We start from the raw sequence: 23,057 nt of genomic DNA, 5'->3' as shown, positions 1-23,057 counted from the left end.
AAAACGTTAAAATAAAAATAGCGGGTCATATACGTTAGAAGAATCACCTCACTCGCAACCAAATAAAGAAAAAACTAGAAAGATAATAAAATTTAATAAAAATAAAAAGGATTTGGTAATTTTAAGCGATGAACTTTACATGCAATATAGGAGCTCGAAATCCATTAAGTGGTCATGTTCAAACTAAACCCGAGAAATATTAATCTCAACCAATAGGTGGTATAACCTTATATTTTCTCGAAAATAAAATTAAGATATTTTTAATATGACAAATAGAAAGAAGTCAGTTAAATTAATGCTAGATTAAAAATTATTTTTTATACTTCAAATTTAAAAAAAAAAGGAGTGACATGAATGGGGAAAAGCACTTCACTCACCAGTCGCCCCCAAAGGTCTCCCAGGGACCTGAAAACACTTCTTGTTTGATTGTATTGGAGAAGATCGTAACGGTGTAACTTTGAGTTTTTCAAGACCCTTTAGTAACAAAAATTTCTGAATATTAACAACCATTTAATTAGGATTTAATTGCAAAAAGAAAAATCATTTTTCTGTTCACCACGTTTCCACTCTCTCCACTCCCCCTCTCCCCCTCTCCCCCTCTCCCCCTCTGTCTCTCTTTCCTGTTTTTAACATTGACCGGCACCTCTCTCCCATTAAAATTTATTTATTAATTAATTTAAAAATATTGAAATTGGTTGTTATTTGATAATCTACAGCTGGTTTATTTATATACTTTCTCTTCCTTAAATTTATATTGTAAACTTAAATTCAGTTATTAGTAATATTAGTGATAGAAACCCCGCGTGTAACGCAAGTATGCCTCCAGAATATTTTAATTTATTATTGTCTTTTGTTATAATCCATTATTGGTAGATTTAGATAGCGTTGTTCGTACTTGCATTAGCTAAAGAAAAGGTGCGGTTCTCTTTGTTTTCAAGCAATTTGCGGGTGTCGAGATGCATACATTGGTTCTCTTCTTTAATTGTTCAGGCATCTATGGATATTTTTTCTCTTTATATGATGGGGCGTTCACACTTCACACAATTAATCTCACAAATTGCGCACACCTGCGATGCATGAAATCGGATAAACTGAATGGTTAAGCCCCGTAAGTGGCCTAAAAATAAAATTGAACTCGAAATCAAATGGATACTGTAACTTATTTTTATCATTAGGCCAACCCATTGAGATAGCATCTATGGATATTATCTGGAAAAAATAGCACCGTACTGCACGATATTTTGACTTTTTTTAACTTGTAGTACAAATTCAAATCATTTCATAATACAACACAAAAAAAAAAAATTTTGCAACTCGCACGACATGCAATTTGTTTTTCCATCGAAAATTGAATGGAATGTCGACATGGTGGCTTTTTTTTGGAGTATTTTTGCACAAAATAAAACTTTGAGGACCTAAAATTAATTAAATAAACCATATTTTTTTTTAAAAAAAGGGAAAGGCTTGATCGGAGGGGATCGATGGCCAATTGGAGAGCCCTCAACCCCCAATTGGGGTCGCCAGCTTGGTCTGAGGAGGCTAGCGACCCAAATTGGAAGAGAGAGGAGGGGAGGTCGGTGGCTTGTGGGGATCCCCCAACCCCCGAATTGGGGTTGATGGCTGACCGGGAGGCCCCGAACCCTTACAATCAATCCTTTCGTTCTTTTTTTTAAAAAAAAAAACATTATGGTTTATTTAATTAAATTTAGATCCCTTAAGTTTTATTTGATGCGAAAATATCCTAAGAAAAGCCAACGCGTCAACATGCCATCCCATTTTGGGCGTCAACATTCCATCCCATTTTGGATGGAAAACATATAGCGTGTTGTGTCGTGCAAATAATTTTTTTTGTATTGTATAAAAAAATAATTTGAATTTATATTATAACGTGAAAAAAAATATAAAAATCGCACTGCACAGTGCATTATCTAAAGTCATGAAGCAGCCTGCTGTTCATTGGCGGGCCCCACTAGAACAGGGCCCCCATGCCCTCAATTCAAAAAGAACGAAAAAGGCATCCTTTCTGTCCTTGCAAACAAAAAGTTTCTGGCTGGAGATGGGAATGGTGGGGCACTCTTTGATCCCTCTTTCTACCAGCAGGAAATCGCCGATAATTCTGTCAGCTTGATTTTGATTAACATTTCGTCGTCAAATAAAACGTGCTGCCCGCGAATCAGGACCACGGGAAAAGCCGTGGGATCAATGAATGTGACTCGTCTCTGAATTGGCCTGATCTCCTGTCTTTGTTGGTCGTTAACCAACAAGGATTATCTGCCCACTTTGCCATCATAAGATATGTTTTCCCGACCGTGAGAAGGGAGGTTATGGCAATTCACCTCAGATTAAGTACTCCAACAGGCATGGATCACAGAAACAATGCATTTGAACTCAATCTGAAGTTCGATAATCCGGAGCTCATATTACCAGGTACAGAAGCTCAAGGTCGAACAAAACTAATAAGAGACCATAGCATTCATTAAAGAATGTTTAAGACAACTCGAAAGTCGAAGAGAAAATCAGACGGCAACAATTTTGACTGGCTGAAACTATGGAATGACCCAAGAAGATGTAAACAGAACTAACAATTCTAACACTGCCATACAATCTAAAGAGTAATGCTGGATTCTGTAGACCTCTGGAGGATTCGAAACAAGTAATGCTGGCTTCCTCGTTTCGCACACGCCGAATGTAGAGAGGCTCACAGGATTCGAAGTAGGACTTTCACGGAGGAAACTGCTTTTTCTCATTAGTCTCTTCAGTGGGAAGAAATTTTGAGGTTGAATGACTTGTTGATCCATGACTTCCAGCTTAACCCACCCTTGCGGGTGATTGCAGCTGCTGATCTTTCGCCGTCGGTCCTCTCGCTCTGCGGCTTCTTGCATAGCAGGAAGTTCCGTGCGCCTTGAGATCCAATCGTGTCCCAGGGACTCAAAGCTGCAATCAGGAACAACAAAACATGCGCGATGAGATAACAGAATCGGGACCGAATGCAATAAAACAAATCCAATTCAAGCAGTTCATAATCCGCTAAAACAATATCTTATCATCGAAACCTTCACAGAATTGGTCGATAATTAACACAAAAAACGGCGTAGCCATTGATGGAACCCTAGAACATTATTCAATATAATCGAGCAAATTTACTTCGTACCGGATCAAACAGGATAGAAACCAAGGCAAAACCTTAGCCGTAGGCCAGGGAACATTCGTTAAAGACTCAATCAGCGAATGAAACGGGGGGAAAACATGGATAATTGCTATGACTTACCATCAGATCCATAATTGGGACAGTAGAGCAGGAAATCGTCGAGGTCGGAACCCAAGACCGGAAGCCTCCCCTCCCGTGCGTAGGACTTAAGAGCCGTGTCGATGACGGCCGCGACGAGTTCCTCCTCATTCACGACGAAGCGGATCGGGCCCGCGCTCCCCATGACGGTGATACTAACAAGGAGCCTGTTGCCCCTGGGGCTCTGGTTCTTCTTCTGCTTGCTGAGCAACATCGTGTCTACCGGAAAAACGAAAAACGGGGCGATCTTTCTAGAATAGAACAAGAAGAAGAAGACGAAGGGATCAGCCGATCCGAGCCGGGCGGAGAGCGGTGGGCGGAAGAAGGGTCTCACGGGTCGACGCCGATACAGCGGTAGTACCAGCCCTCCTTGCAGGATCCGAACGCAAAGACAAGAGTGCTCGCCCTTAGCTGGGGAAGGGAGAGCATCAATCTGCCGCTGCTGCTGCTCGAGATTTCTACCATTCACAACGCCGTTGCGGTGATCGATCGGTTCCGATCCGATCAAGCAGGTTGATTGATTGGAGGGGTGAGAGAGAGCGGAGCCGAGAACCGCCCGAATCAATCGATCGATCCAGCAAGAGAATTGAGAGGAGGTAGAGAGAGAGGAAATGAGAATGGAGTTGGTGGGTGACAATGAGGGGAAGGGGGGATTAATATAAGAGGGGAAGAAGGTAATGGAAGGGCTGTCGAGGAGATCTCTCGATTAGATTAGGGTTTTCAGATTCGGTTTTCTCTTCAGTTGGGGGATTTCCGTGTTTATATCTTCTTTTCATTTCTTTTATTTATTATTACTATTCTGAATTGTATTTTTTAAATAAAATAATAATAAATAAGGTTTAAGTAGTTTGATATTTATTCACTTTGAACAGTCCCATGCTTATGTCTAGTAAATGAAAGGAATTCATGACCGAGAGAGATTTTCTCTTTATTGTGTCAATTCAACTCGAGTTGAATTAATCGAAAATATACATAAAGAAAAAGTAAAATAATAATAAAAAGAGCATGTAGTTTAGTAGAGCACGCCATCACCTGTTGATTTAGAGACCATAGATTCGATAGTGGGATTACATTTGTCCCTTTATTAGTTATTTGAATTTTTTTTATTATATTATACTTTGAATTTCTTTTATAATTCAAAGTAAAAAAAATAAGAATAATGTTCAAAACGGCAATTTGGGTAAATGTGGTCGTAATAATGCCACGGCCGCCTTGACTGCCTGCCTACCTGATTTAGGAAACTGAATCTGGTTCAGTTTGGTGGTAGATATGATGATGATTCTTCCTGATCCCACTCATCAATTTAGATTTAAGAAAACTAATGGGATTTTGTCGTATCAGATTTTGAGATAAGTTTCCAATCAAATAACCTGATTAAATTATTCTCAAAATCCAATAAATCAAAGCTCATGAGGTATACTAGCGCGACCAATTGGTGCTATCCACGGTGGCGTACTTAAAGAAACTGAAAATATAGTATGTATGACCACACAAACAATGAAATATAAGTAATTACGTGAATTTGATAAATTATTTAAAATTCCTCAGATAAAAGAAAGAAAGATTATTTGAAAATTAAGGGAAAAAAAGAAGAAAAAGAAGATGGGGGTATAGATAGAGAAGAAAGGAGGCGGGGAAGGGGAGAGATGGGGAATGGGTGAGAAAATCAGAAAATAGAAAATAAGTAGTTATTTGAGTAAATTACAATCATTTTCCAATAAAATTTTACTTAAAAGAAAATTACAATTATGACATTAATTAATTTAGTTGAATGTTTAATTTATTTTATTAAGGATATTTTTTTGGGTTCATAGATTTATGGGTTCAATCAGAGTTTAATGAGTCCAACCGGGTTTTTAAAAATTAATTAAAAAATTTATAAAAATATATATCTAGTATAATAAAATAAGAAAATGTGGCATTTACTAAAATTTTTATATGATATATAAAATAATTATATTATATAATTTGCATTAAAGTTTATATGGAAGCAAAAAAAAAAGGAGTTGGACTGAATATGAAAATGAAAGATCTATTGTCCTTTTGACTTGCAAAAAGAAACAAATGCAGAATCGAACCGGGTGGGTGCCCGCTTCTCGGTCGAACAAGTTCAACTAGCTGACGCAGCTCGATTTTAAAAGGTATGCGTGAGACTCTTCGATACATCTACTTTTGCTATTGGGGTTATTTCAATTAAGTAAAGGATCGCGTGTTGGACGGGTTCTAACAAATTATTAAAGTTATATAGCTCTTAATTTTTTGAAGAACTTTTGATACATTCCTAAATCGAAAGACCTTTCATTTTAAAATTTTTGACGTTCATTTGCAATTTTTAATATAATATTTAAACTTATAATTTTCTCAAGAATAAAATAATCAAAAAATAAATAAAACTTAAACTAAGTAATATCAAAATGGAGTTTCCACATATTGCGTAGTACTTTTTTTTATAATTTTCATATGTGTTTCATATAGATAATAAGTTGAAGTAATATATGAACAAAAAAATTTAACTGCAACAAATTAATCATATAAAAAAATGTATTGTAAAATATATGTAATATATTTTGTCATGAAAAGAAGTTATCCAATAAAATTAAAGACAACAAAATTGGAATGATAAGAAAAACTAACTTGATTTGTATGACTTATGTTATAGGAAAAAATATATATATATAAATATGCACACGACATGAATAAAATAGTACATGGATAGGAAAGAAGGGGTTGAAGTAAGGCGTATGGAGAAACAAAAGTAGAAAAAAAATTGTAAAAAAAATGAATATTTTCATATTCTATTTATAAGACATGTAATATATTGAATTTCGGAAAACAATTTATATTTAAAAATAAATAAATTCTAGAGTATTTTTAGTTTTTCAAGAAGAATAATTAACTTATATCCCTAAATACAAATAATACAGGCGAATATATATAATTCGTCGAACCCATAAATTCTAGCAACATTTGTTTTACTGAAATTAATAGATATATGAATCTTTTTTATATTCATGAGCTTATTCACCTAAAAATTCATGCAACAATGTGCTGATGATTATCAAATGAAATGATTCAAGCAATTGTGAGCATCTTACCGAGAATTAAAGGTTATCCAGTAAAGCTCTCATATTCCATGCTTTGTTTTTATATATTGATATATTGATGTATATAAATCTTATCGCACGTTATTGTTATTCTAACTAAGAAAACTTTATTGCATACAAAAGCCGCTAAAATCCCTCCTTTTTTTAGGAAAATAAATAATTCACTACTTTATTCAATAAAAATCTCTTCCATTATCTCTTGCACTTTCAACTTTTCACTCTATCTATTTTTAAAAATCAACAAATTCTAAGTTAAAAGATGAAGATAATTTTTTAGAATATGAATTTGATTCTGCTCAAAGATGTTAGCGCACGTGGAAGGACTGATATATATGCTATAATATATTTTTCAGTTACAAGAGAAGTTCGTGAGCCTAATTTAATAAAATAAATCATAAATATTTAATAAAGGAGCTCGAGTAGTCCCATCTAAATATAAAATTTGGGACTTCTTAATCACCAAGATGACGTGTTCCATTACACTATATACTTTAATTTGATTCATACATGATTTCATCATCCAGCTCGTGTGTACAACTATATCTATACTTATATAGGAACTTAGAGGTCTTCTTTCGGTCTTACTTTCTCTTTCCCATATTATTCATATTAAATATACTTCAAATATTAAAGGCCATAAATTTGAGGATAAAATAGTAAAGTTACTCAAAATAATCACTCCGCTAACCCTTTCTTTCACTCACGATCTCTCACTTTTCCTATTTTTTCTCTTTATCTCCCTGTAGGACGTCCATTTCTTCACTAGAAGATGAAGTCGAGCAATATTTTAAATTATTAGTAATAATTCTACTATCGTGAATCAATTCTAATCAAAATTATAGAATATATAGGGGTAGTACAAATATCTATACTTGAATCGGTAGTTAGATATGATTTTATTTTTAATGTTATTTCGCACGTAGTGCATGTATGTCTCTTCTCTAATCTTATTTTATGCCATCTAGTATATTATGAAAGAAAAGTTGAAGTTTATTATCAGAAGCTCCACTTTTCATAAAACGATCATATTAATCTTTTATGGTGGATGCTCATTAGAAAGTTGATTAAGAGAATTATAGATGATCCAAAAGGCTATAGGCGACCCCCTTCGAGGCTATTGCCTTTCCCTTCTCTCTCTTGAAGAGAGAAAAAGAGTTTGGGAAAGTAGGGACGCTAGTCACCACCATCTCAGGTAAAGTCGTGAGACCTTCAATGATCTAATTTGAGGTGGCGGTACCTAAGTGAGTTGGTACAAGCGATTCCACATTTATTCTACTTAAATAATGTCTCGAGTTTGAGTCCATATAAATGCAGAAAATCCATGTTCGAAGAGTTTTATCCCTTAATGGGCCGACTCGGCTTGACTGGATTAATTGGGACCCAATTAAGATTTCATATACGACAGTTCATACTGAAAAAATAAAATAAAATTGAGGCGACGATTGTAAACAATAGCCATCACTGCTGCTCATCTCGCTTCCTCTTTATCTCTCTTGCATGGTTTCTTCACATTTTCTTTTAATTTTTGAAATAATTATTATATTATTGAAATTAAAGAAATATGCAATTATCTTAAACATCTTAAACAATGAAAACTGGTACATCCCTTTATTAGGGAGAGTGTGGTGGTTTTCCTACTTGCATGGGATTCCTACTTGCATGGTATCTACCCCCTTCTTTCTTTCTTCTTTTTTTTTCTTTTTTCTTTTTATTTGTTTTTTTTTAATTTCTTAATATATGTTTAATTATACCAACTCTTTTTTGATGTGCACCACCTCATATCCGGAAGTCAAGAGGATCTGATTAAATCTAAGTATGAGCGAAGTTAGTTCACTAAATGATAAAACACACCCGATTGTGAATTTTAATCAAAGACTTCAATATAAGATTTTGCTTAAAAGAAATGAGTGCCAAATTACCTAACATCAACTTATATTAGTGAATAGTCTATTTCAATTTGTCACTAATTTAAGTAGCTTCTTTTTATTTGTGGCATTATAAATATTGCTATCTTTTCGATGAAAAACAATGTTAGATTAACATACTGACTGAGACTAATTTTTGCTTGAGTATGACTTTGATCACTTGATGGTTTTAACAAATTTCGAACCCCAACTTCAAGTAAATTTCATCCATTTAAAATTAGTAAGTTAAGTCCTATTATATTGTGACCATGATTCTTGGAGAAATGTTTGTTTTTATAGTAACGAAAATTAATAATTGATATAATTTATTGGAAAAATCTAAATCATCTACCTAAGCGGACGAGTAATATGGGTTTCCCTACCCAAAGTGACCCCACCCATTTTCTTTTTATTTATTTAATGTAATTGTACAAATTTTTCCGAGAGTACCGCTTAATACTCAAAAGTTCAATGGATTCGATTAATCTCTAAGTTTGGGCAGGGTCCACTAAGGAATCAAGCTCACTCTCTCCAATCACAAGTACCAAATCACCTAAAACCAATGCACCTAGGTATAAAGCCTAATCCAATTAATTTAGATTCAAGTAGGATCAACCCACTAAGGAATAAAGCTCTTTCCCCAATCACAAGCACCAAATGACCTAAACCAACTTACGTAAGTGAAAAGCTTATTTCAATATATCACCAATATAAGTAATCTCTTTTTATTTATAACCTTAAAAATGTCCTTTTTGTCTGTGACACAACTTTACACTAATCTTTTGACTGAGACTAGTTCTCTCAACTTGGCCATGATGACGAGATAGTTTTCATGAATATCAAACGGTTACTGCAAGTAAAGTTCGTCGACTTAAAACTAGGAGGCTAATTAAGCCCTATTATATTGCAATCATTGTTTTTTTTATTAGAATCACTAAAAATTCAAATTAAATTAGGGGGAAAAATATTTACTTTTATACCTTATGAAATAATTTTTCGTTTTTTTTAAAAACTAGATTATTTAGTATCAACTGAAAGTTCATAATTTTTAGGAAAAATGACACTTGTGGTCCTATATGTTTGTCAGTTTTTGACTTCGAGTCCTAAATGTTTCACTTCGAAAAAACAAGTCCTAAAAGGTTTGGAAAAGTGTCAGTATTGATCATATTCGTCGTCGCCGTTAACAGAAGTGCCAACTAGGCGAACGATGCGTCCAACTGGCCATTAAGTGCTGATGTGGCATGAATGCCCGACTGTACCCGGCCCGACGACCCGAATTTTGAATTTCAACCCGCGTTCGTCTTTATCCTCCTCCTCTCATCTCGTCTTCCTCTGCGTTCGACCTTCCTTTCTCCTTTCCAGTTCCAGAAAAAAGCTCTCATTTCCTGTAATCCTCTTCTTTGATTGAAACTCTCCCCTTTCCTGAGCCTAATCCCCCAATGAAATCAAGCAGCTCAATTGAAAGTGTTCGATTGAAACTTGGCCTTACCAGGAACCCTAAAATCCAAAATCGAGCTCTTTGATTGAAACTCTCCCCTTTCCTGATCTTCGCGTTCGAATTTCAACCAGCGTTCGTCCTTACCCCCCTCCTTTCATCTGTCTGTCTCGTCTTCCTTTGCTTCCTTCCTTTCTCCTCTGTCTCTCTCTATATTCCTCCCACTCTCTCACATTATTCAATGTGTTTTAAGTAATTCGTTTGAATTTGCTACTCTACAGCGATCAAGAATGTCTGGGCGTAAAAAGGGAGGCAAAGGGCTCGGAAAGGGAAGAGCCAAGCATCACCTTATGGTCCTTTGGGACAACATTTTGGGGATCACCAAGCCGAGCATCATCAAGCTGGCCCGTAAGGGCAGCGTGAAGCGTATCAGTGGTCTCATCTACGAGGAGACCCGTGGGGTGCTAAAGATCTTCCTCAAGAACGTCATCAGAGATGCCGTGGCCTACATTGAGCACGCCAACCGCAAGACTATGATCGCCATGGATGTTGTCTCATCTACAAGGAGACCAATACATGGAAGTTTGCTCTTTGATAATTCTTATTTTGGTGAAAGCTGTTGTTTGTGAACTTCTTTGTGTGTTGTACGATGCATCTGTTTTAGCTGATACAGTGTACGAGGCCGAAGCTCCTGTTGTAATATCCCACTGCACAAAATCCCCTCTGAGATGTTCTTAGTTTGATTCTTACATATATGTTCTTTTGATACGATATTGCTCAAAATATAAGTTGATGCTGAGCATTTCGTCATCTCTACTGTCTTTCTTAGTTAAGAGTTCGTGTTCATTAGCCTTTCAACACATCTTAGTACAATTCATTAATTGGCAAACTGGAAAGTGCATAACAAACTTTTTAATTGGACAGGGAACTGTATACACAAATATGGTTCAAAATTCATAAATTTGAAGCAAAACTTTCTTAATGTTTATGTCTTATTTTCCTCTTGAGAAATTTACCAAATTCTACATGTTTCACAGCCATGGGGTCAAAAAACTCAAAGCTAACAAACCGAAAAACAAAACAAATTCTCTTCAGGGTCAAATCAACATTCGAAGCTTGGACTAAATCATTGTATAGGGAAAGCTCGTCGGAAATGGATCAGAAGGCTTCTGGTCGAGGTTGACCGTGTAAGAAAGCTCGGAAAATAACAAGTGATTTCTTGGGCTGCGAAAATGGTGCTTCATGGTGTCAGCACCCCATTTCTGTCCACCGGCTCCAGAAGGGCAAAATCGTCATTTTTTTGGCCATCTGTATGAGGGAAGTATTTTCAACTGATCACTCGAGCATAGAAGATTTTGAAAATGGTACATTTTCCTAGCTCGACGCCAATTTTGCAATTTTTTAGGAAAATACTCTACGGGACATCTTTGAATTACACGTGCATCAATTTCAATTTTCAGAATTCGGGACACAACTCAAGGCCGAAAAAATATTTTATTGCATAACATTGATCCATAAATTGTTTTGAATACAATGCCGGTCCCGGATTATTTTTTCGACATCCAATTGCAAATACGAGAATTTTAATCTTTACGCACGTTAAATTTTGAATTTATAAATCTGAAAAAAAAAAATGTCATAGGCAACAGTCAAAATTTTCTGACCTTTGCCCCTCCTTGCCCCCGCTGCCCCCTCATTTCTTCTTCTTCCTCTTCTTCTCTTTTACCTTCTTCTTTTTCGATTTTTCTTGAAGAGGAAACCCCCCCCCCCCCCCCCCCCCCCCCCCCCCCCCCCCCGCGAAAAAAAAACCCTCAGCTCCTCACTTCTCCTCTAGCTCACGAACAGCTGGTTCCTCTTTTTCCCTCGGCTGCTCTCTCCCACACCTCACGAAACCCTAGCCGCAACTCCCTCATGAGGAAAAACCCCATAGCTCACCCCGTCTCTCGCTCTCTCTCTGGTTTTTTTTTTCGAAAAACCCTCAGCTTCCATATCCCAAAACTCCCGGACAGCTCCCTCACATTCCCCTTAGCTCGCCCTCACACTCCCCCACAGCTCGCCCACACTCTCGCTCAGCTCATCTCTCACCCCCTCTACCTCTCGGTCACGACTAGAACCGAACTCCAAGGACTCCTTGAGCTCACCCTTTTTCCACGAAAAGTCTTCCCTTAGCTGGTGACCACGGGCTCTCGAATCCCTCAGCTCACCCGAGCTCTCTTACCCTTAGCTCACGCCTCCTTTAGTACACGAGCCCTTCCTCTACTCATCCGGCCCTCACTTTTGCTCATGGCTTCTCCATTCCTCTTCTGAGCTGCGAAAGCATTCTCGAGCTACTGTCGCTGTCTCCCGAGCCCCCAAATCTGCAGTAGCTGCCTTTGCCTCCTTGAAGCTAAGTCTATTTCCTCATTGCTTAGTTCGATTTGTCTTTCGATTTTGGTCTCTTTCTCACTGTCCATTTTTTTTCTCCTAGGTGCCGCTGTCCCTCTTGCTTTTGCGGTTGTAGAGTCCATGGACAGCCCGTAACCACTTTTGTTCGAAGGATCGACGAAGCCCCTCGAGTTCCTCCTAACTCTAACTTGGAAGCGGTATAAATCCTGACTTAGTGGCATGAAATCATGTTTAGGGCTTTATTTTTCGAATATTAATGTTTGCTTGGATGGTGATGACATGAAATCAGTGTTTGTGGTTCGCATGGACGAACGAGATCATTTTGAATCCGATTTTACAAACTTTTCAAGTTGTTTCAATTCAGTCCTTACAGCAACTTCCAATATTTTTTCGGTCAGTCCCAACTTCCAAATTCGTTTTAAAACAAGTCCCAAGCCATTTTTAGCATTTTCCAGTCAGTCCCTAAATTTTCCAGAAATTTTTACTAATTCCAGGGAACTTTTCAATCTGTTTCAATTTAGTTTTTGTAACATTTTTCGCTTTCTTCAAATCAGCCCTAAACTTCCAGACCCGTTTCAATCAAGCCCTGAGCCATTTTTAACATTCTCCGTTCAGTCACAGAATTTCCAGATGTTTCAAATCAGTCCAGGAAAATTTGTTTCAGTTTAGTCCCTGTGACATTTTTTCACTTTTTCAGATCATCCCCCTTGATTTTCAGACCCGTTTCAGTCAAGCCCTGAGCCATTTTAATATTTTCTGCTCAGTCACAAAATTTTCAGAAGATTTAAATCAATCCTTGGAACTTTAACCAAATTTTCAAATCAGTCCCTTTTCTTTTGAAATTGTTCAATTCAGTCCTTGGATATTTTTTAAAAGATATCCAACCATTTCTACTTGGATTTCCAACCAACGATATGTATGTTCTTATTTATTATGTTTTTGTCTCGTTCATTATGCGTACATGACAAGACATTACGTGTTCTTTTCATGTTTTCCCGCTTCTATGAGTCGGTGTCGTTTTATCAATTCTGTTAATATTATGTTTGTGTATGCTTGTATGCATTTCTCGTGATCATGGCGGCATCGACTATGTAAAATATGCATGTTCATCATGTTAGATGTGATCATGTGCTCTTGATCCGTGTTTAAACGTGTTTTTTATCGTTTTAATCGAAACCTCACATGAATCAATTTGATCATGTAAACTCGGCCTCAAATCAATCCTTTAATGTCAAGACGGTCGGAAATTAGAGTTTATCGAGTGGTCCACCAATGACCATTCCAATGGCTCGAAACCCTAAACTAATGCATTCGGCAAATTTTAAATTAACTTAAAATTTCACTTATGGGGTAATTGGGACGTTCACGCGATTAATTGATTCACTTGGCCCTAAATACTTTGCATGAATAGGTAATTAATCGGTAACACACGTCGATAAGTTGCAAATATGCGTTGGTGCCTTTATCAAAATTCGCAATTTTACAAAAACCTAAGACACGCGGTCCGATGTGACATGAACGTCTAGGAAGAACTTGCACGTCTTGACTTGAGGTCTCATCTGATTTCAGGTAACTCAGGTCGGGGAGTGGAAGTTCTTTTTAGATCACTTCCGGATAGATTGACCGGTTCTTTGGCTCTTTCAAGGTTCTTGCACAATCCTAGAAGATTCAGGGAATTGGTCGGCGTCGGTCATAGGCCGAGGTGGCCCGCACTGCATAGTCTCTCTTTTTCCAAAACCAATTTTCACTACGAGGGCAAAATGGTTTATTTGCAATTTAGCGATACCCTAGCATGATCTCGGGTAGTTAGTCGGGTATTTTGGTTCAAAATACAAACATCGGATTAATTGCGTATTTGGCTTAAGAAAAAAATGGACAATGGTGGGTTAGGCACTAGGTTCTAGGGTTTTCGAGCAAAATCCATATTCTGTAATAACCTGTAACAATCGAAGTGTCACAATATAGAACAATACTAAAAGCAACCCACAAATACAAGATTTGATTACAGACATCACGTCTGTCAGGTCATCGAAAACAATGCCAAATGCGAAATACCCTCCCGGGACGATCCTTGATCGATTTATATCCATCACCACTCTTGTTTGCTTTAGTGTAGGATTTGAATGCCAAGATACCTGGTTAATAATCGGTTAACTCACGTAAATTCGACAATAACAAAATCCTATTGTTTGCTCATTTGTGCTTACTTGTTACATTTTTGCATTTGTTTGTTATGCGGGTCGAGCCCGATCCTTTAGGACACAATTCACACGGAGTCCAAAGCCCCCTCACCGTCGATCACGGGGTCCAATACCCCCATACACCGAGTGCGCATTGTAATTTAATTTTTAGTCTTTTCCAAACCACACGGTGAGCACGAGTGGAATAATGACCGAACACGAACCGATCGGGATTCAGTTGTTGTAATTTGCATTATTATTTATTTGAGAGAACAATGTAAGGATTTATTATGTACATTTATTCATGTAAGAATCCCGGTCGGATAGTGAATGGTTGGAGTGTTTCTTCGAATTTACGGCGTCAAAACGGACGAGTTAAGTGCAACCCTAAATCATGCGGTAAATAAATAAAATGGCAAGCCTAGCAAGCTAGAGTACCGAAAATGTGTGTGGGATATAAGCCTACACGTAATAGAACCATCGAATTCGGAATTTTCGGTTTCATACAGATCATTGCCTTAGCATACTAGGTGTATCTCATACCCCTAGATCCGGGCAACTCACCGGCCCTCGATCTTCGAGTCGTAAACAGGTAGTGGCGACTCCTTCTAGCGTGCGTCCGTCGCGCGTCCCTGGGAAGTGGACACTCCCAAACCGCGTTACAATAGGCGAGCGCATGCGTGCCCCAATGAGACGAAATTCGGGTGCGCACACATGAGATCCTCCTCTTATGGTTGCAAATGACAGAACATTCCCATAGACTTGAGTCCAACCACCCACCTGAAAATCAACAATCATAGCAAACCTTTTCATTAACCCATTCAAATTATCAAATGAGAAATGTTCGGATTGACTAAGAATAAAACATGAGATTTTCGTAAATTATTTGTCTCTCTTAAGTCTGGGTTCAATGAGATCAAAACTATCGGATATACACAGTTGAGATCAAAACTATCGGATATGCACAGTTCAGTTTTCGGAATATCAAATGTTCTTTGATTTTCTGTAACTTTCTCACTTGCTATCCCTCGAACCAAACCCTGTTGGGTGTAGTGGCATTTAGTCCTAATTCTTCTGCTAACCCGTGAATCGGTGTCTGACTTCCTGTCAGTGAGATGACAGAATCTTGGTCTCCATTGCAATTTGAGGCCATATGTTTATAGGCTGAGGTATTTATGCAGTAAATTGAATGTTTGAACTCACAGATTTTTGGCAAGCATCGATGAACATCCTATTCGTAAGTGAGGAGTAGCTCTTTCACCTGTAAACTAGTAGAGGGATGCCTGCGTTGACGAGCTTGCCCAATATCGTGATTGTCGGTATTTCCATGTCAAGCAACTCATAATCTAGCACACTGCGGACAACAAATGATTCATCATCTAGTAGCTGATGAAAAGATCATAGAGTGATTATTTGGAAGAATAATAGTTTTTACTTGCTGCAAACATCCCATCTCCCGCACGATCAAACTAATAGTTTCCCTGTTCCAACTGTCCTCGAAGTTCAGAGCGTAACTCAGCGGATCGTACCTAAACTCTGGCGAACTGTGTACGATCTTCCTATGGGACCACCCGATCAGGCGACGACACTGGTCGTGGAACTCCGGTAGGTTCTGAGCCTTCCACTTTCAATCGATTTTAGGAAAGGGGAGAGTTTCAATTGAAGAAGAAGATTACCTGAAAATAGAGCTTTTTCTAGAACTGGAAAGGAAAAAAGGAAGGTCGAATGCAGAGGAAGATGAGATGAAAAGAGGGCCATAAGAACGAACGTGGGTTGAAATTCAAAATTCAAGCCATCGGGTCGAGTGCAGTTGGGCATTCGTGCCACGTCAGCACTTAACGGCCATTTGGACGCGCCGTTCGCCTAGCTGGCACTTTCGTTAGCGGCGGTGACGGATAGAACCGATGCTGACACTTTTCCAAACCTTTTAAGACTTATTTTTACGAAGTGAAACATTTATGACTCGATGTCAAAAATTGACAAAATTTAGGACTCTATATTGGTTATTATACATGCTATTATGATAAACTAAACAATTGAAGAAAAAATTTTCGACCCACAACATCGTGGGTGTACTGCACACTAGTTGATTATAAAAGGAAAAATGTTAAATTTGATCCTCAACCTTTAGCTCTTTTTCTATCTTAGTCCTAAACCTTTTCTTTGGCTGGATTTCGTCCTCAATCTTTTTCGTGTGGTATAAGTTCAGTCCTTCCGTCCAAAATTCTGTCCACTTTTCCTGACAGGTATATTCGTCAAATGAGAGTACGCCACGTGCGCGATAGATCAGTGCTATTCTAAACCTGTTGTTATAGAGCAAATCCGATTCTTTTTTTAATAAGATCCGTAAACCGAGCTAAGATATTTTCGGTTCTTTTAGGATTCCAGCCATCGCTTCTATTTCATCGTCTCACGCACCGATAGATGGTTGGAATCCTAAAAGAACCGAAAATATCTCAGTTCGGTTTACGGGTTTGATTAAAAAAAAAATCGGATTTGCTCTATAACAATCAGTTTAGAGTAGCAGTGATTTGTCGCGCACGTGGTGCATTCTCAGTTGACAAATATACAAGTTGGGGAAAATGGACGGAATTTTAGACGAAAAGACTGAACTCATACCATGCGGAAAAGATTGAGGACGAAATCCAGCCAAAGAAAAGGTTTAGGACTAAGATAGAAAAAGAGTTAAAGGTTAAGGATCAAATTTGACCTTTTCCCATTATAAAATGTTGATAGAAATATCTTTTGAAACTTAATGGTTATTTAAAAAATAATAATCATTGCGTCTTTGATAAAAACATGTCTAATTAATGTAACAAATCTACTTATGTTAAATATTAATATACATTATAAATAATGCTAAAAGGAATTAACGAAGTATACGAAATCTATATAATAAATAAATAGACGTAGAACAGTAAATCTCTTAATAATTTAGTATGTCGTATAGAAATTAAATAATAATAATAATAAGTAATAACTATAATTGTGATTAAAGAACGTATATCCAGGAAAATATTAAAAAAGTTGGATTCTGATCACTTATTATTATTTGATAATATATATTACAACTTAATAAATAGGAGTAGAATAGTAAATATCTTTTAAATTTGTATGCTGTATTGAAATTAAATAATACTAATAACAACAATAATAATAGCAATTGTAATTAATATTGAAGAAAATATTTTCAAAAAAATATTAAACAATCACTTATTGCTATTTTGTTAGTAAATAAATATACGATATAATTTTGAGGAAAATAAGAGCTATTTAAAATTATATTAAACTTTACTGTATTAGTTTTCATAATCATTTTTATTCTTATAAAAGTTAAATTAAGTAAATCTCTCAACGAAATAATCGGCTATTTTATTTAAAATTATTCATATTTAGAAAACTTAATATATGAAATATGAGGGAAAATAAGACAACAGTGAACTTACCTTTATATCAATTTTTCAATGGGTACACACTGCCATTTGCTGGTCCACAGAGGAGATAGCTTGGAATAATTCATATTGTTAACATGTCCTTAAATTTGAGAATATATAAGCCAGGATCCTATATTTATTTAATCATAAGTGACAGAGTTTTCGATATAAAGGAAACTGTTCTATTTATATTTTCTTTTTTACAAAAGAGACCTGTACGTCTAAAAGAAAATAGATAATGGAAGATGTCTTAATTTTTTCATATATAACTTTGACCTAATTCGAGAAGACAACTAAGTAATTTTGAACAATTATTTCAGCATTAGCAAAAAATAAAAAGATTTTAACAGCTATATAAATCTTTTATAATTTTTTCGGTGATTAATTTTTTTTATAAATTTATATGTCGAGATAAAGAAAAACAGTTTTTTTTTGGGCTTGAAGAGAACTAACAGACAAAGGCGTTGATAATCTCATTCAACGGATTTTATCTCCAAAAGTGAAATAAGTTACATATTTTCTTGTTAAGTGTTTCCTTATATTTAAAAGTTTAATGAGTCTCGATTAATTCAATCCATTAAGCTCATTAAAAGGTGAAGCTCTTTCAGCGTGAATTTTCTTCATTCACAATACTCGAATCGATAACTTATTTAAGAGAAACAAAGACTGAACTGTTTGAACCAATTCACATAAGTAAATAAAGTTTTATTTTGGCCCCAAATAAGATAGGTTCAAATAATCAAATTTTAATAAAGCTAGGGAGTGTGGATCAGGCTAAGCAATGAAAGGTGAATTCCCTCACGACTACACGATCCAACCTCACGATGGTAAAAAAATTGACATGGGCAGACGTTTTTTAGTGGCAGCTAGGCCTAGATTAAGAATGGACGAAGACCCCCAAGCCAATGTATACGAGATGCCTCTGCACATGCTGCCGAATGTTTGCCACGGTTGGCCAGTCAAGCTAAGTCATGAAGTTTTTGTTATACAAAAAGTCTATTTCGCCATTTACCTTTGACCAGTGGTGAATTTAGAAAGTAAAATTAGTGGGTTCAAATTAATAATATTAGAGCTTTTATAATAAAATTTTCTTTCTCCTTTTTGGCGAAAGAGAATTAGACCATTGGAAAATGGACATGTTTGATTTTGAATTTTTTTTAAATCCTAATTCACTTATCTTCAATTCAACAATATAATTATTATTTTTTCATTTTTCTTCAATTTTTTTAACCATTCAATTCAATTTTTAATACTAAATTCTCTAAAATATTCATTACTTTTTTTTTCATTTTTTTCTCATAATTCAACAACACGATCATTACAACCCAAATAAATATAATTATTAACACAATCATTAACTCCACTCCATTCCCAAACAAATATTTTCGTTCATGGCAGCAGCTAGCTGTTTAGTTTAGCTGTTAGCAATATCGTATGTGTAGGAATCCGTTCCACAAGTTTTGAGAAATTGCTTGCAGCATATGATATGGCATATCCAAACTTCCCCACCCAGCATATATCAGTCTCCATCTATCCAAAAGAACCAAAAGACAAGACAACCAAAGGAAAAGGAAAATAACGCAAAAATATCTGGTTTATTTTTGGAAGCTTGTTTTCAGATATTTAGCACATTGCAGATATATTGGACTTCTAAGGTCATGGTTCATAGTAGTTTTCATCTATTATCTTCGACGGAGCGACCTCACGAAGCGCCCTAAACTTGAACTAACCGAATTGATGATGGCTTCTGCTTCGACATCCTCTAAGGTCTTCCACAGGAATCTGAGTAGGCGGACCGTCCCAGCCCTATTTCCGCCTTTGAAATCCCTTTCTACTCATGCTAGTATCGCTTTTCCTTGTTCTTCAAGGAAGCATGTTCATGTGAAATGTTCAGTTACGATGAAGTACGACAATGAAGCAGTGATAGATGAAGAAATGGATAAGGTAAGGAGGCTCCAGAATGGGTCGGACGTTCGTGGGGTTGCCCTGGAGGGTGAGAAGGGCCGGACGGTGGACCTCACTCCCGCTGCAGTGGAGGCCATAGCGGAGAGCTTTGGGGAGTGGGTGATAAAAGCCATCGAGCGGGATAGGGGATGTCCCGTTGAGGATGTCAGGGTTTCTTTGGGGCGGGATCCAAGAAAGTCGGGGTCCTCCCTGAGCACCGCTGTGTTAGCAGGACTGGGTCGTGCTGGATGTATGGTTTTCGATATGGGACTTGCCACTACGCCAGCATGTTTCATGAGCACGGTGCTGCTGCCATTCTCTTATGATGCTTCCATCATGGTACTGTACGTGTTTAAGCGGCTGACCTCAATTTAGGAATCACCAATATTATATGTAGTTGGATCGATAAATTTCTATTACACGAGCAAAAAGAACTACTAGAGTCATATAAGTAACATGTAACATGTCCATGACCATGTAGAATATACACACACATTATCGAAATAATGTGTCTTATAGCACGCTTTCCTCTTACTTGCAGATGACAGCGTCACACTTGCCCTACACAAGGAATGGCCTCAAGTTCTTCACCAAGAAAGGGGGGTTGACTTCGCCGGAGGTGGAGGAGATCTGCAACATAGCGGCTTGGAAGTATGCGAACCGCTTGACGAAGGTGTCCACGATGCTCACACCTCGTCCGATGCAAGTTGATTTCATGAGTGCCTATGCGAAGCACCTTTGTGGCATCATCAAAGAGAGAGTTAACCACCCCAGACACTATGACACTCCCCTAAGAGGATTTCAGGTTATTTCTTCTCATCATTAATCCATGCGTTTCAATGTTTTGTAATCTCTTGGATGCGTTTTATGTTATCTACAATTGTTTTCACTAAGTACGAATCGCAAAAATGTTCACGTTTCTTATCCAATTTGAATGGCTGATGGTTGCTGCCATTGCCTTAGCCAGAAGAAGCGGTCCAAAATGAACAAGTCATGAGCTGGGTCACTACTTTTGTTAGATAAACCTGCACGCATGCGACGACCAAGACAGGACCAAGCAAATTCAAATAAGCCCCATTTTCCCTAAATAAGACCATCCAAGTGCAACCGTTTTTTCTTATGGTATAGAACCCTTATTAACGAAGCTGGCTGGACGTAGCTTTGGTTAAATCCCAGGACCTCTTAGTTTCAATTAAGAACGTGTACTGTAACATGTTGCACAGCTATTTAAATTGCTAACCCACCGGGATTTTATACAGTGACAATGTGGTACTTCTATTGAAAGGTGGGATGCTTCTAGTCAAATGCGTACTGATTCTCTATATTGAAAATTACAGATTATAGTGAATGCGGGTAACGGGTCAGGGGGGTTCTTCACTTGGGACGTCCTGGACAAGCTCGGGGCAGATACATTTGGTTCTCTCCACCTCAATCCCGATGGCATGTTCCCGAACCATATTCCAAATCCTGAGGACTGGACTGCCATGTCCCTAACCCGAGCTGCTGTCCTAGAGAACTCTGCGGAGCTTGGAATTGTGTTCGACACAGATGTTGATCGGAGTGGAGTGGTCGACAGAAAAGGAAACCCGATAAATGGGGACAGGCTCATAGCGCTGATGTCAGCAATAGTGCTCAAGGAGCACCCAGGGACAATCATCGTGACCGATGCACGCACGAGCATGGCACTGACCCGGTTCATCACTGATAGAGGAGGCCACCATTGCTTGTACAGGGTTGGATATAGGAATGTGATAGATAAGGGAGTTCAGCTCAATAAGGAGGGAATCGAAACTCACCTCATGATGGAGACTTCGGGTCATGGTGCTCTCAGGGAAAACTACTTCCTTGATGATGGTCAGTTCCTTCTTTACTATGCTGAAATTGGTTCAGTTCTCCAAGTTATAATTCCCGTACTTACATAGTCAGCTAATTAAGACCGCAGTGTCATGACAGCATATATGCAATGAGCAGGGGCTTACATGGTAGTGAAAATAATCATCGAATTGGTGAGGATGAAGCTTGCGGGGTCGAAGGATGGCATTGGGAGCCTAATAGAAGATCTTGAAGAGCCATTAGAATCCGTGGAGCTGAGGATGAACATTCTAGGGGAGCCTAGACATGCTAAGGCTAAAGGGACAGAAGCTATCGAAACCTTTAGAAACTACATAGAGGTATGTCCATTGAGTTGTGACGATCTCTCGGGTCTTGTTGTATATCCAACTGATTTCATCCCTATATCGGAGTCCATTATTATCTGAGCAAGAGAAATTTGGAGAGTTGAGAAATGTTGCGTTGTTTCCTTGGCCAGGAAGGGAAGCTTGAAGGGTGGGAATTGGATGCCTGCGGTGACTGCTGGGTGAGTGAAGGTTGCCTTGTGGACTCAAACGACATCCCTGCTGCTATTGATGCTCACATGTACAGGTGCGTTCGACTTTTATTACAAAGGAGGTCAATGGAACTGCAGTGCATGCATTTAGTAGAGGAAATTATGCGGACTACTATAAGAGTCGGATCTATAATATCCTCAATCTAAGTAAAAGATCGTGCTATTATATTTTGAACCTACTCAGTCATTTTTCACGTCACTGTGGAAAAGATACTCATGGAGTTTTACTCATTCAGTGTGAATGAGTAATATCCAATTAGAACACCTGTAAGCGTATAGACATTTTCGATCAAGTGTTACACCGATGGATAATACTGCCCAACATTTGCTCCTTCGTGATAAGGATAACTTGACAGGCCGAAGATAGTTTTAAACTGAGCATTCTGGGCTTCGCAAACAGATGATAATGAATTGATGCATGCAGGGCGAAAGTTTCAGACGGAGTCAATGGGCAGTACGGATGGGTGCATCTGAGGCAGAGCATTCATAATCCGAACATAGCCGTGAACATGCAATCGACTGTGTCCGGTGGATGTCTCTTCATGGCTCAAGCCCTTCGAGATAAGTATGTATGCAACAGTCAGCTTGATTTATTCGTATTAAGCCACTGATCGAAATTAATTAACATATGTTAATTTTCCACTCAGGTTTCTAGTTCCAAGCGGAATGGATAAGACCCTCGACATTGGGCAGATCGTCAAGTACATACAAAGCTAAGTTGTGTCTCCATAATAGAACAACTGAAATGCCCCACACAAAAATTGGGTCCCATGTAATAATAGGCATGCCTGATGTATATATAGACGACAAGATGAATTGTATATCCCATTTTATGTGCACAACATGTATATGCATGTGGATATATACTTACCCTTACAATCACATACAAAAAATGTGTAGGCGTTTCTGCTATACAAAATTGTCACAGTAGGTGATGTACTTTTAATTTGATTAAATTAGTAAAACAACCAATCATGTGCAAATGCATAAATGAAAACA

At 37.6% G+C, this 23,057-nt stretch overlaps 3 protein-coding genes across 4 annotated transcripts; 2 read left to right on the top strand and 1 right to left on the bottom strand.

Annotated features, from left to right (window-relative positions):
• Window positions 1–2,379: 2,379 nt before the first annotated feature.
• On the bottom strand, window positions 2,380–4,027 carry LOC116201391 (uncharacterized protein At4g22758). Its single transcript, XM_031532615.1, has 2 exons — window positions 3,269–4,027; window positions 2,380–2,934 (listed from the first exon to the last, which is right to left on the bottom strand). Exons 1-2 carry the CDS (start codon window positions 3,498–3,500, stop codon window positions 2,756–2,758), a joined length of 411 nt encoding a protein of 136 aa, XP_031388475.1. The 5' UTR covers window positions 3,501–4,027; the 3' UTR covers window positions 2,380–2,755.
• Window positions 4,028–10,019: 5,992 nt separating this feature from the next.
• On the top strand, window positions 10,020–10,358 carry LOC116200492 (histone H4-like). The gene has a single exon (XM_031531341.1). The coding sequence runs from the start codon at window positions 10,020–10,022 to the stop codon at window positions 10,356–10,358; it is 339 nt and encodes a 112-aa protein (XP_031387201.1).
• A 9,034-nt stretch (window positions 10,359–19,392) lies between these two features.
• On the top strand, window positions 19,393–22,970 carry LOC116198932 (phosphomannomutase/phosphoglucomutase). 2 transcript variants are annotated; one of them, XM_031529206.1, is made up of 7 exons: window positions 19,393–19,975; window positions 20,214–20,477; window positions 21,010–21,526; window positions 21,644–21,843; window positions 21,981–22,093; window positions 22,483–22,623; window positions 22,706–22,970. In XM_031529206.1, exons 1-7 carry the CDS (start codon window positions 19,466–19,468, stop codon window positions 22,773–22,775), a joined length of 1,815 nt encoding a protein of 604 aa, XP_031385066.1. In that variant the 5' UTR covers window positions 19,393–19,465; the 3' UTR covers window positions 22,776–22,970. The 2 variants fall into 2 exon arrangements, with proteins under 2 accessions (XP_031385066.1, XP_031385065.1); XM_031529205.1 differs by having other exon boundaries at window positions 19,395–20,011.
• The last annotated feature ends 87 nt before the right edge of the window (window positions 22,971–23,057 follow it).

The sequence above is a fragment of the Punica granatum genome, chromosome 3, assembly GCF_007655135.1.
Source record: "Punica granatum isolate Tunisia-2019 chromosome 3, ASM765513v2, whole genome shotgun sequence".
Taxonomy (NCBI): Eukaryota; Viridiplantae; Streptophyta; class Magnoliopsida; order Myrtales; family Lythraceae; genus Punica; species Punica granatum.
Note: the sequence above shows the minus strand (reverse complement) of the source record. Positions and strands in the feature narration are given on the sequence as shown.